A 12942-nucleotide genomic window follows, 5' to 3' on the forward strand; every position below is an offset into this window, starting at 1 on the left:
CTGAGACAGAGAGAGCCCTGGGCCACTCTTCCTTCCTAAGCCTATTGTATTAAAAATGTTAAAATAGGGATAGATAAATTTAACAAAATAATGGTTTTCAAACAGGACTGAAAGTGATGAAATAATTATGCTTTTCAGAAGATTACATATATTTACAGGGCTTTACAGTTAAGGAGGTCTGGTTATGAAATGTGAGTTATAAAGTTGTCTGATGAATGTGTCTCATGTGTATATATACTGAAGTGTAACCTTACCTGGAGGCAGCAGGAATTATTTAATTTTGAGGCCCTTTGACAAAGTGAGACGTAAGCCAAATGGTCTTCATGGCTGCCCCTGTGCTACCCTGTGTCTGGTGTCTCCTAGATGCTGGACACAGTGTTACCCCTATGACATATGATTGTGCGATTCACACCAGGAACCAACATTCCTGGGTGTAGGACTAGATAACAGAAGAAACTGGAAGCTCCAGGAAAGACAGGAGGAAGCTTTCTGAAGCCTTGAAGCACGACAGAGACTGTGTTTGGCACATAATAAACCCTCAATAAATATTTGTCACATGAATGTATGAGATAAAGAAAGGAATATTCACGGGTAAATTAAATAATTAAACCGATAAGAATAAAATTAATACTAATAGCAGCTGACACTCACTGACCATTCACTGTGCATGCATTTTACATGCATGATTTCAGCGAATTCTCACCACAACCCTGTGGGGTAGGAATGTTATTATCCATATTCTAAAGCAGAGGAAAGTGGCTGAAAAGTTAAAGGAGTTGCCCAAGGTAAAACCAGTAACACATGACAAATCAAAAGCAATTTTAAATATTTTTATATTAAAACAAACATAGACATTGCAGTAGAATCCAAATTTATATTTTTTTTGTTGTTGGTGGTGGTTTTTGTTTTGTTTTGTTTTGTTTTAATATAAGAAGAAACCCTTAGCATTTGTGGTGGGGCGGTTAGGATAGGCCACGCTTCCCAGAACATGAGGGGCGTGCTTTCTCGTCTCTATTTGGTAGAAAGTTTGAGACCCACTGAAAATATCAGTCCAATGAAGTTAACAGAATTGCCATCGTTGTTTGTTTTACTTGAAGCCATATTATTACCCCGCTTTACAGATGAGGCAACTGAGTCTCCCAAAGGCGAAGTGATCTGGTCACACAGGTCCTCTGGGACCTCCCAGGCCAGTGTTACCTTGCTGACCCTCAGTGGCTGCTTAGTTTTTCCATCTTCTATGAAGATAACTTATCTTCTCATTCTTTCTTTTCTAAGTTGGAACCCAGCTGGTTCCCTTTTCATGGCAGTGGGATTTTGGGGTTTTTTTTTTTGCGGTGGTGGGGGAGCCTGGAGCAGTAGACATTAGTGGTATTTTACTATGCAGAGGAGCCTATGGAAAAATTAGGACTTCAATTAGGATATGATAGGAAGGAAGCAGACAAGAGCAGGAAAGGGGATTTTTAAGGGCCAAGGAAGGAGGTTTTGAGGTAGATGAGTCAAATCTTTATTAAGGAGACCAAAGGCATGATATCATTTTTTTAATGGCTTATTTCTCATAGCCATTTGTGTTTTGTCCTAATGGTATTCTCTTCTCAGGTAACAAAGCTGGGCTCAATGTTTCACTGTACATGCATATTTAATGTTCTTCTCCACACTCCCCCCCCCACCCCCACCCCCACCCCAGAGCACCATAAGAATCAGGAAAAGCATTCCTGGCTGGCTGCTTGGGAGAGACATAGAAACTGGCACTTTTCTCAGTGAAGGTGAAGAAAAAGCTGTAAATCAGCCAGAAGAGACTCGAAGTACTTTTTTTCAGCATCCGTCAGCGATGGCCAGAGGAAGGAGGTGAACACCACAAGGGAAGATGGCTTCCAGCTTCGCCCCGCTTAGCAGCAGCTCCTGCTTCTGAGCCAGGCCCGCCATGGACGGGGCCCACAGCGCAGCCCTGCAGCTACAGCAGCTCCCGCCCACGAGCAGCGCCGAGTCCGTGAACGAGGCTTCCTTCTCCTACAAGGCAAGAGCTTTTTTTGGTTTTGGAATTTTGTATTTTTCTAACAAGAAAGTAACATGGTATAGCATCAGTTAACAGATAAGTCCAGGGACCGTATGCCTATCACTGGCAGAAACAAGCAGCCTCTCCACACATACAGGAGAAGGTATCATCAAAAGACGTGTTCATTCAAATACATAAAAGTATGAAGGCAGAGAAATATTTTTAAAGAAATGCCATCCCACTTAGACGATTTTATTTTATTTTTTTTAAATCACCTACTCTATTACTTGTAAACAACCTTAGTTCATATTTCAGTATATTTCCTTCTTGTCTTCTTGTGGCATTACAAAAGGGAATCAGATTTTACAGAAAGTTTTGTATCGTGGTTATTTCACTTAACCTTCTTTATGGAATATCACCCCATGTCATTGAGTAGTGATTGGAAGCATGCTTTTTGAATGATTGCCCAAATTACCTGCCCCAAAATAATTTGACCTTCTGTATCAAAATTTGCTGGACAGTTCCTCTATTGTTGGATGTTCAGGTTGTTTCTAACCTGGGATGACTGTAAACAGGGCTGCAGCGAACATCCCTGATTGTGTGCTCCTTTGCTGTGCTAAGAATGGACTAGGCCCGTGAGAGGCCGTCTGTCTCTGGTCAGCGAGGCCACAAGTGCCAGAACATCAGGAATACAGAAAATAAGAAAATATTAATACAATTGGCCCTTAATGAATGGATGCCAAATAGACAAATGCAGACTCCTAGAAAACACAGAACATTCTCCCTGATGAAATTTCTAATAAGTTTCCATTTTAATCACAAATTAATTACTTATTATAGAAATATCTTTGTGCCAGAGCAAAGACAAATAAGTCACAGTGATTCTACCAAAGAACAAAGGATTATGAGCTAACCAAAGTGCCAGGTGGGAAAAAGGGAAGAAGACCTGGGTTCAAGTCCCTAGCCTGCTCCTTCCTCGCTAAGTGACCTTGGCCTTGTGGCTTAATCCATCAGAGCTTCTGTTATGGGTAGAATGGTGGTAGTAATACCATGAAAAAGTACCCATGAAAAAGTACCCAGCCCAGTGCTAGGCTTATAGGAGGTTCTTGACTCAGAATCACCTTGTGGTTACAAAGAGGAACATTAAGGTGCACAGAGCAGAGGAAGGCATAGTTAATTCTGCCTGGTGGGTAGGGGAATGGATTTCTAAGGAGAAGTTGTCTCCTTCCTTCTTCATTTTGTTAAGGCTATTTTGGTTGCAAGGAATAAAATTCCATTTCAGAAAAGCTAAGGCAAAAGTGGAAATTATTATTATAAGTCTGCACGGTAGATCATGGAACCCAAGGGCAGGAAGGCCAGTGGGGCTTGGAAGGTGCTAGAACTCTTACATCCACCTTCAGAAGAGGGAAGATCCGATTGGCCCAGCTTGGATCTGGTGTCTACATTGGTCCAGTCAGTGGTGGCTAAGGGGGTGGGGCCACCCAGCAAACATGGTTTCTGGGGTTCCATCGCTGTAGGCAGCTCTCAGAGAAGAGTGGTCATGTGGGCTCAGCAGGCTGCCCCCAAATCATCTCTTACCTTTGGGGCAAGGAAAACATTAAGAACCCCAAGTCCAACTTGATCAGTGGGATGAAGTTGGGAACAAGCAGTTTGCCTTGAGTTGCAGCCCTGCCCTCTGCCCTACCCAAGTGAATGGATTCTGGTTACTGGGGGAGGGTGGCCTGTGAAAGAGAGGCCAACAGGCTGGGCTGGCCAGAAGGCAGCATGGCAGTGGGTCCCCAACATGGAGAGCTTTGCCTCAGCCCAGAATAGTCAGGCCTCAATTTCTTCCAGTTAGCAAATAGGCATTTCACATGAGCACCTATATATATTCATGCCTTTGCTGGGTGGGATGAGAGCTCTATAGATAATTGAGATATTCCTTCCCTGAAGGAACTTACAGTCTACAAGGAAGGTGGGAGAAGCTGTTTCCATGAGTACCTACCCTTCAGGACAGAATTCGGTGCAAAAGTAGAGATACAGCAGGGTTTTAAGAGCATAGCCTTTAGAATCAAAGAGACCTGGCTTCCAATCCCAGCTCTATCACTTACTATCATTATAACTTGGAGAGCCAAGTAGCTCTTCTGTAGGTCAGTTTTAAATTCATCCTATAGGGCGGTTATGAGGATGACCTGAATTTATAGAGGAAACTGAAGCTGCCTGCACCATCCCATTTCTGCCTTGGAAATCCTACCCATCCTTCCAGCTCCAGCTCAAGTGTCAGCTTTTCCATGAAGTCTTTGTCAGTCTTGTTGGCCGGAAACTATAGGTTCTTTATCTTTACTTCTGTAGCCAATTCACAATTACTATAATAATCATCATCATAATCATTGCCGCTAACATTTGTTGAGTGTTTACTGTATGACGGGGATTGTGCTAATCCTCACGAAAGCCCTGTAAGGCAAGTACTATTAAATCCCTATGAGGAAACTGGCACAGAGAGGCTAATTAACTTGCCCAAGGCCACACAGTCAGTAGGTGTAGTAAACCCGGGATTCCCATGGAGTTTGTGCTCTGCCAAACTCCTTGGTTTTATCTACTACTCCCTGCTGCGTACATATGCGAGGCATTCTGAGAGGCCCCTTCTCTCCCTGACACTGGTTATTAAATGTTGAAATGGCAATTGTGGGGAAGGTCATGCCTCACCTGCTGGAGAAGGTAAGCATCAGGACCTGGCCTGAAACCAGGTTACTGGTGTAGCACAGCCGGGTAAGCCAGATTGCTATGTCTCTTGTATTTAAATGTGAGTAACCCTCAGAGCAAGCCAGAATGCAGTTTATACTTAACTGTTAGCAGTTTTAAGCCCAAGGGATTGTGGGAGGCCAGTTTAAATAACAAGTGATGACTGGCCTTGTCACCGTGAGATTTAAATAAAGGCTCTTGTTAGCAGATGTAAAGCAGACCTTGAAACAGGAGAGCTGAGCTGAGGTTTCACTTGGATACCAACATCCAAGCAAAGTTTCCTGCCTCTGTGACCTTTGGCTGCTTTCTGGGAACAGTTTATTTTCTTTCAGAGTTGTAGCTGATAAAAGATCAGTTCTTGGATCAGACTATCAGAGCCAGAAGGATCCTTAGAGCTGTTACTAATAGTAATGATAATAATAAAAATGAAAATTATAAAAATAATAATAGTAACAGCTAGAATTGTTTTGTATTACGTGCCAGGTAACGTTTCAACATGTGCCTTATTTCATATAACATGACAGTCCTACGAGGGTTTACAATCAGCTCCATTTCTCAGGGGGGAAGCTGAGATTCCAAGAGCTAGTGATTCCCCTGAAGTCACTCAGTAGTAATTTGCAGAAGCAGGACCCCCTTTCATTCTCAAAATATCCTGGTTTTGACTATATATGTCCTAAATCTAGGGTTCCTGATAGTTAGGAGGCCTCATTACTTTCTTACCTATAAATGTTGGGGAGACCTGTGTTCAGGTCTGGTCCTGCCACTTGCTCACTCTGTGACTTTGGTTGAGTGTTGAACCTTCTCAGGTAACTGAGATCATCCACCAGGAGCAGCCCTGGTTGATGTATTTGCCTTCAAAATTAGGACGGCCCTCCTCCCCTATGCCCCGCTTCCCACCATCACCTCAATTGAAATCCGATTAGGTGCGTTGCCTCAGAAGAATCCTCTCCATCTGGCTTTGTGGTGAAGGAACTCAAGAATCCAAGGTATCGCGGGTGAAGATAGTGGCCCAAGGCCTCCCCTGGAACCTGCCCATCAGCGAGAACACCATTTGTTTCAGTCCGCATCTTCTCTTGAGACTGGACAAAGTCACTGATTCCGAGGTCAAATCCCTGTGTGTCGTAATGACAACTTAACACTTTAAGTGAACGACTGTGAAAACCGCTGGGGTGGTTCCTCAGCAGAAAGAGGAGCGAGGTAGGTTGAGGAAATTCCAGCAGTGTCCAGGGTGTGACACTGCCTGGGCACTACCCTTCTTTGCTCCCTGCCCGCAGACTTGGACACCCCCCTTTTATCCTTTCAAGCTCCGAGGTTTGGAGGAGGAACTTAATGTCGGGGGTCCTCCAGATTGTGGCCTCAACTCTGAATTGCCCTTTGCCAGACACTGGAGGGCGGCCAGTAGGTGTGTGTTCAAATTGTGTAACCCCCACACCCACTCCGCCGGAGGCAACTTCTTTGCTTGACTTTAAATGCTCATAAAATGGAATCAATCACTCCTTCACAAAGGGTTTGGGGCATAATTAGTGTTGGTGAAGCCCTTTGAAACTCTTGGATGAGAGAGCACTGGTTATGTTTTGCTAATAACTCCGTCTGTCTGTAGCCAGTTATTATGTGTGGAGATGAATATGCTTGTGGACATGGCTTTTGAAAGAAACCACAGCTGCCTGTGTCATTTGTGGGAAGGTAGCACTTGAAGGTGGGGTGACTTTTTTCCTAATTTATTTTTATTTATTTCTTTTCCTAATTTATTTTGAATCCGCGGTCTGGAGTAGTTATCTCCAGGAGACTAGAATTCAGACCTCCAGCTTCAAATCCTCCCATTCTCACCTTGGGCAAGTTAATTCACTTCTCTGAGCCTTACTTAGTTCATCGATAAACTCCTTCCGATGTATGTGCTAAAAATAGGAATCATAGTAGTACCCACTTCAGAGGGTTGTTTGTGGCCCAAAGGAGGTGATGCACAGAAAGGGCTTAGCGCCATGCCTAATATAGAAATGCTCTATAAACATCAGCCTTTATTATAGTAACCTTTTACCATGTTCTTGCTGCTTAAATTGGCTTATCCCTGTGAGGCTTACAGTTTTCATTCCGGGGTTTCAGCCCTTAACTCCCCCCTCCCCCGGAAATAGTACTGACTTGTCTGCGCGGTTGCACAGCAGCGTGCTTCCCTTCATCTCTTCTCTTCCACTTGACGTTTTTGGTGGATTTAGTCAACATCTCATTAGAAGACAGCTGGGCCTCTCTGGGTAAAATACTACAAGGGCTACTGGTTGGTTATAGGTTGAAACTGCCACTTTCGTAGGTCAAAAATGGTTGAATATTGGCAAGGTCATATAGTTCCCCCTAATACTTAGTGCTTTCTCCAGATTATCTCAGGAAGTCATGCATCAGCCCTGAGAGAGAAGGCCACTGTCATCCCAACTAGCTGAGGAGAAAGGAACCCAGGCTTAAGGAAATCTTGCCAGGCCACCGACCCTTGGACTTGACGCTGTGTGACTCCCAGGGGTCCTCCGAACAGCCCTTGCTCAGCTCTCAGGTTTCTGCACAACTCCCAGAAGCCTTTTCTAGCTCTCCTTTACCACACCCCCACCTCACCCCCTAAAGGTAATAAAGCAGCGTTGAGGCGCTGGAGCTGGAACCAGAGTCCTCTTGTCTCCTACCTTCCCTGAGGCAGTTCCTGTGGAGTAGCTTCTAGTTAACTCCTTTTAACAATTCCTCCTCATTTGCGTAGGTAAACCGAGTTACTGGGCGGAGTGCCCACCTGTCTCCCAGGTACTTCCGGGGAGGTTGAAGTCTTTATATCCTTAAGAGCCACATTTAATGAAGGGCTCCTTTTGAGGTCCTCAAACTTGACCCTCTGAAGAAATGCGGTGTATTTCTTCACACATTCTTTTAGTTGACATCTAAAATGTAAAACTTTCCATTACAAACTTAAATATTTACAAAGTATCCAATTCCTGGCACATCTAAATATGGACATATATTTTAAAAACTCTTACGCACACTTAACCCATGGAATATAAAGACCGCTTGATACTGCCCATCAGCCTTCTGAAAGAGTTCTTAGAGCCTGGAAATTTTACGTCATTCCATTTTTCTCCTTGAATTTGTATTTCTCTTTTGTTTCCCCCACAGAATTGGGTCCCAAATGTGTGTCTATCTTTTACCACTTAAAAGTTTTATGGAAACCTATGGTACTTCTCTGCAAGCAATGATGTAGGATATGTAATCGAGTTTCATTTTTAAAAAGTTCCTTTGATACGAGGTTCCTAATCTTGATTCAATTTCAAAGGTTTTTAAAAATTAATACAATTGAATAAAAGCAATTAATACAATATACACTTTTTCAATAATTATTAGGTAAAAAATAACGTTGTATTCGGAATGAATACCTGAATCAAAAGAATGGAACTGTTTTTCAATATTTAAGACAAACATAACTGATTGCTAGAATGAGAGTTTGGCATTAATTCTGATTGAAGCTTTGGGTTTTTATAACCAGAAGTGCTGAAAACCTGTTCACACAGGCACCTGGAACGGAAGGAGTGGTGTCACTAATTTCTTTCAACTACTTCTAAGTATGTGCTAAAAATCACAGTGTTAAACTATTTATATTGACTTATCTGCTAATAATATGAGTAAGGCCTCTTTCGTTCTTGCTCAAAGCAAAGTACTAGACTCACTTAATTTACACCAGGATTTGCGTTGCTTTCACAATTTCTGTGAAGTTTTCCAAAAAGGCATTATCGATTATGTAACTTTTTTCACATAAGGCACATTGAGTAAACCTGGTATATCCAGAAAGGGATGGGGAAATCGATATTTTTAATTTTACTACATCTTTGTCTATACTGTATTGCAACACATATATTTTAATTATAGAGCGTCATATAAATATTTACTACAAATATTTGTACCTATACCGTAATTTATAAATTTAGTTATAATTGCTTTATCATTTGAATATATTTTTTTGTCAGAACAGAGCTGTAGACATAACCTAATTAACAAAGCTAGTCCTTATTGTACAAACGTTGGTCAAATCAGACTGATTTCAGAAAACCCTAACAAGGGCCAAAGTATCCCATTCTGATGTCATTTCTTAAGAGGAATATGTATGAGAGCGGGAAAGAAGTAATTCCTAGGATAGGTATTTATCACTAAAGAAACTTCATTTCAAAATTCCCCTTGGTTTCTTGATGGTTTTACAACTTGGGTTATTGTATGAGAGTAAGAATCTACATGAGTATAGGACAAGCCTTTCTTTGACAGAGTGGGAGAGAGCTATTATGAAAGGTGAGAAAGGGGAAATGCAGGAAGCCAGCAAAGAGCATAGAAGGAAATGAGAATATGATGATTAAATAAGGGTTTCAGCAAACCCTTTATGGAAGAAAGACTCTGAGGCCCCCAACCTGAAGGATGTGGCCTTCTAGACCTTGCCACCCTGATTTCTCTTTTAGAAACAGTCCTAACGATGTCCCGCAGAGCCTCCCTATTATCTCCAAACCCAAATCCAAACCCTTTGAGATAGTGAAATTCCCTCCCAATATGGCCAGCCCACCTCTTAAGCCTACTTCCTGGACACTCTGGTTTTCCTCCACCTTCCCCGGTCCCCTGCCCCGACTACATAGAAGCCTTCATCAGTCCCCAAGCTCTCTCACACACATCCCCTTTCACCTCTCAGTGCCTTGGAGCCCAGTCCCCCCTGGGTTTTGTGCCTCCACATCGCCTTCTTTCCATTTCTCAAAGGCACCATGGTCATTCCCACTTTGGAAGCGTCCCATGGTCTGTAGAATGGCTTTCTTCACTCTACCCCACCACTCCTCAGAGACATCTTCCCTGACTCTCCTCAATCCTGGGTCTGCCCACACACTAGATTACACCCCTGTGCTTCTCTTAGGTAGTTCTAACTGCAGTGCAGTTAAATAATCAGTTGTCTAATATAGACTACATGAGGACAAGGACAGGTCATGGCACACTTATAGTAGTGCATGTGCATGGCACATCCTAGGCACGGAATCAATGAATAAATATCCAAAATGCCTCCCTCCTCTCTATTTCCATTGTTCTTATACCCATCTCAAATATATTGTAATATTTTAAGTATCTGTATTCTGTACTAGCCTGGGAACCAAGCATTGGATCAAGAACCAACTCCCCAGCTCCTGATAATAGATGCTGTTTATTGAATACCTGTCCTGTGTCAGGCACTGTTCTAGACTTTATATATTACGTAGTTTGACATGGTAGTTTAGAGCAGGGGCTGTGTTCCAGTCCTGCCTCAGCCACTTACCATCTACCTCTTATCCTCTGTGCCTCGGTCTCCTCACTGTAAAGTTAGATAATAATAGTGCCTATCTTGTAAGTTTGCTTGTCGTTAGGATTAAACGAGTTAATATGTATAAAATACTTAGAATAGTAATGGGCACATAGTAAGTGTTCAGTAAATGTTTGTCATTATCATTGTCATCATTATTTCTAATCTTTACAAGCTTGGTCTGTCAGTTTCCAAAAGCTGAGCTCTCTCAAGTAGACCTGACCACCTCCCACTAGCACAGGCCTAGCACATAAAAGGTTCTCGTGATTATTGAACCGATTATTGGCTGATGGATGTTTTTAACTGTGATAGCTAATATTTACTGACGTCTCTGAGAAGTCCTGTGGTAAAGAAATCTGTTTCCATGAGCCCGAGAACTGTGTTTCATTATTTCCATGAGATGATCTTATTTTATTCTTGCATCCACCTTGAAAGTAAGTACTCTTAATAACTCCATTTGATAGTTGAGAAAACAGTTGCTCAGAGATATACTGAAGTCATGCTGTCATGGATTACGGAGGTTGGATTTAAGCTAAGGTCTACCTGACTCCAGAGCTTGACCTCTGAATAACCACCCTCCCACCCACTTATTGTGCTGGAGCAGTTCCTTAGGAGACATGGTGTCCTTCCAAAGTTAACAAGAAATTTTGTCTGCTGCAAGTTGCCTTCTGAAGTCCTCTTCCATCCGCAAATATTGGTTGAGTGTGTTGGATGCCATGTGGGGGTTGGAACAGGAAGCCGGACATATTAGAAGAACTCAGGCTGGAAGTCCAAGAGCCTGGATATTAGTTACAGCTCTTCTACGGCCTTTGCCATATGACATTGAGCCAAGTAGTTCAGACCTTGTGCCAGAATGAGTTCCTCCTTTGAAATTCTACCACTTTAGTAGCACTTCTCTCTAATGACATGTATCACACTCTTCCTTTATTGCCATTTACCTGTGCTCAGATCAAGCCATTTATTTAGGAAACATCAATATAATATCTTCTCTTGATCATCAAAGACAAGAGAGAGATGGAGAACCCAACTGAATATCATTTTTAAATGAAAGGAATGCAGAATTCTGCCCCCTCGTATCAGGTGACTACATTTTAAAAAGTAATGAAGAAATTTGCAACAATAATAACATACAGGGAAGGAAGTTAGATGGAGGAACAAAATTTTGTATACTACTAAAATTAAATTGGTATTAATCCAAACTAGATTGTTATACATTGAGATGGTAATCGTGATCCTATAGCACCATCACTAAGACAATAACTCAAAAATATATAGTAAAAGACATGACAAGGGAATCAAAAGCTTACACTAGAATATACATTTAACATAAAAGAAGGCAGTAATGGAGAAACTGGGGAACAAAAAGAGACATGAGACATAGAAAACATAGCAAAATGGTAGAAATCCTTCCTATTAGAAATTATATTAAATGGAAATGGATTAAACACTCCAATTAAAAAGGAGAGATTAGCAAAGTAGATTTTTTAAAAAAACATGATGCCCATATATGTTATTTACAAGAGACTCAAAGACAAAAATAGGTTGAAAGTAAAACAATGGGAAAAGATATTCCATGCAAATAGTAACCAAAAGAGACCTGGAGCGGCTATGCTAACATCAGACAAAATAGACTTTAAGACAAATGTTACAAGAGACAAAGAAGGACTTTATATAATGATAAAAGAGTCCATCAAAAGATAAAACAGTTATAAGATGTATGCACCTAACAGAGCCTCAAAATACATGAAGCAAAAATTGATGGAATAGAAAGAAGAAATAGTTCATCAGTAATAGTTAGAGCCTTCAATACCCTACTTTCAACAATGGATTGAACAACCAGCAGAAGATCACAAGGAAATAGAAGGCTTGAACAACACAATAATCCAACTGGACCTAACAGACATCTATGGAACATCCCACCCATGGTTCTATTGAAAATACTATTGTTCTCAAGCACATGTGGAACATTCTCTAGGATAGAGCATGTATTAGGCTACAACGCAAATGTCAATAAATTTAAGAGATTGAAATCATACAAAATATGTTCACTTGTCACAATGGAATGAAATGAGAAATCAATAACAAAAGGAAATTCACAAATATGTGGAAATTAAACAACAAGCTCCTAAATAGTCAGTGGGTCTATGAAGATATCACAAGGGAAATGAGAAAATACCTGAGACAAGCTCATCCTCAAGTTCATGTAGAAATTCAGGGCAGCCAAAACGATCTTGGAAAAAAGAGAACAAAGTTGGAGGATTTCAACTTCTTGATTTCAAAAATTACTACAGAGCTACAGTAATCAAAACAATGTGGTACAGATGAGGATAGACATACAAATCAGTAGAGTCCAGATATAAACCTATACGTCTATAATTGACCTATACATCTAAATCAATTGATTTTTGACAAGGTTGCCAAAACCGCTCAACGGGGAAGGGCATAGTCTTTTCGACAAAAGATGCAAGGACAACTGGATAGCTACATGTAAAAGAATGAAGTTGGTTTCTTTCCTCACGTCATGTACAAAAATTAATTGACATTTATTAGAAATGATGAATTAAATGTGCCTTATGGGAATATGTTTATAATATCTTAAGTTAAAAAAAATACAGGTTACAGAACAGATTATAATCTTATTTTTAGAAAATAAATTAACATTGCCAGTTATATCTAAATTTATGGACAGAAAAAGTGTTTACAAGAACAAGAACCAGAATGATTACAGTGATTATCTCTGGGTTTTAGAATTATAGATAGCTTTTCTATATTGTTGTTATTCTTTTTATTTAACTATATTTCCTAATTATTCTACAATGAATATATGTTCGGTAATCATTTTTTAAAGTTAAAAACAATGCCATGCCAAGAATCTGAACCTTATCCTTAAGATAATGGAGATTAAATTTTT

The 12942-nt window shown here is 40.9% G+C and overlaps 1 protein-coding gene across 3 annotated transcripts in view; it reads left to right on the forward strand.

The window, feature by feature from the left end:
- Window positions 1-12942, forward strand: part of NIPAL3 (NIPA like domain containing 3) — a 33262-nt gene that overhangs the window by 1636 nt on the left and 18684 nt on the right. For 2 of the 3 annotated variants that reach the window (XM_023529170.1, XM_023529168.1), the window contains exon 2: window positions 1685-2014. In XM_023529170.1, coding sequence (XP_023384938.1) covers window positions 1922-2014 — 93 coding nt within the window. In that variant the 5' untranslated portion in view covers window positions 1685-1921. The remainder of the gene's footprint in view (window positions 1-1684; window positions 2015-12942) is intronic. The other variant, XM_023529171.1, reaches the window with a different exon arrangement.

Source organism: Pteropus vampyrus, unplaced genomic scaffold (assembly GCF_000151845.1).
Source record: "Pteropus vampyrus isolate Shadow unplaced genomic scaffold, Pvam_2.0 Scaffold36, whole genome shotgun sequence".
In the NCBI taxonomy this organism is placed as follows: Eukaryota; Metazoa; Chordata; class Mammalia; order Chiroptera; family Pteropodidae; genus Pteropus; species Pteropus vampyrus.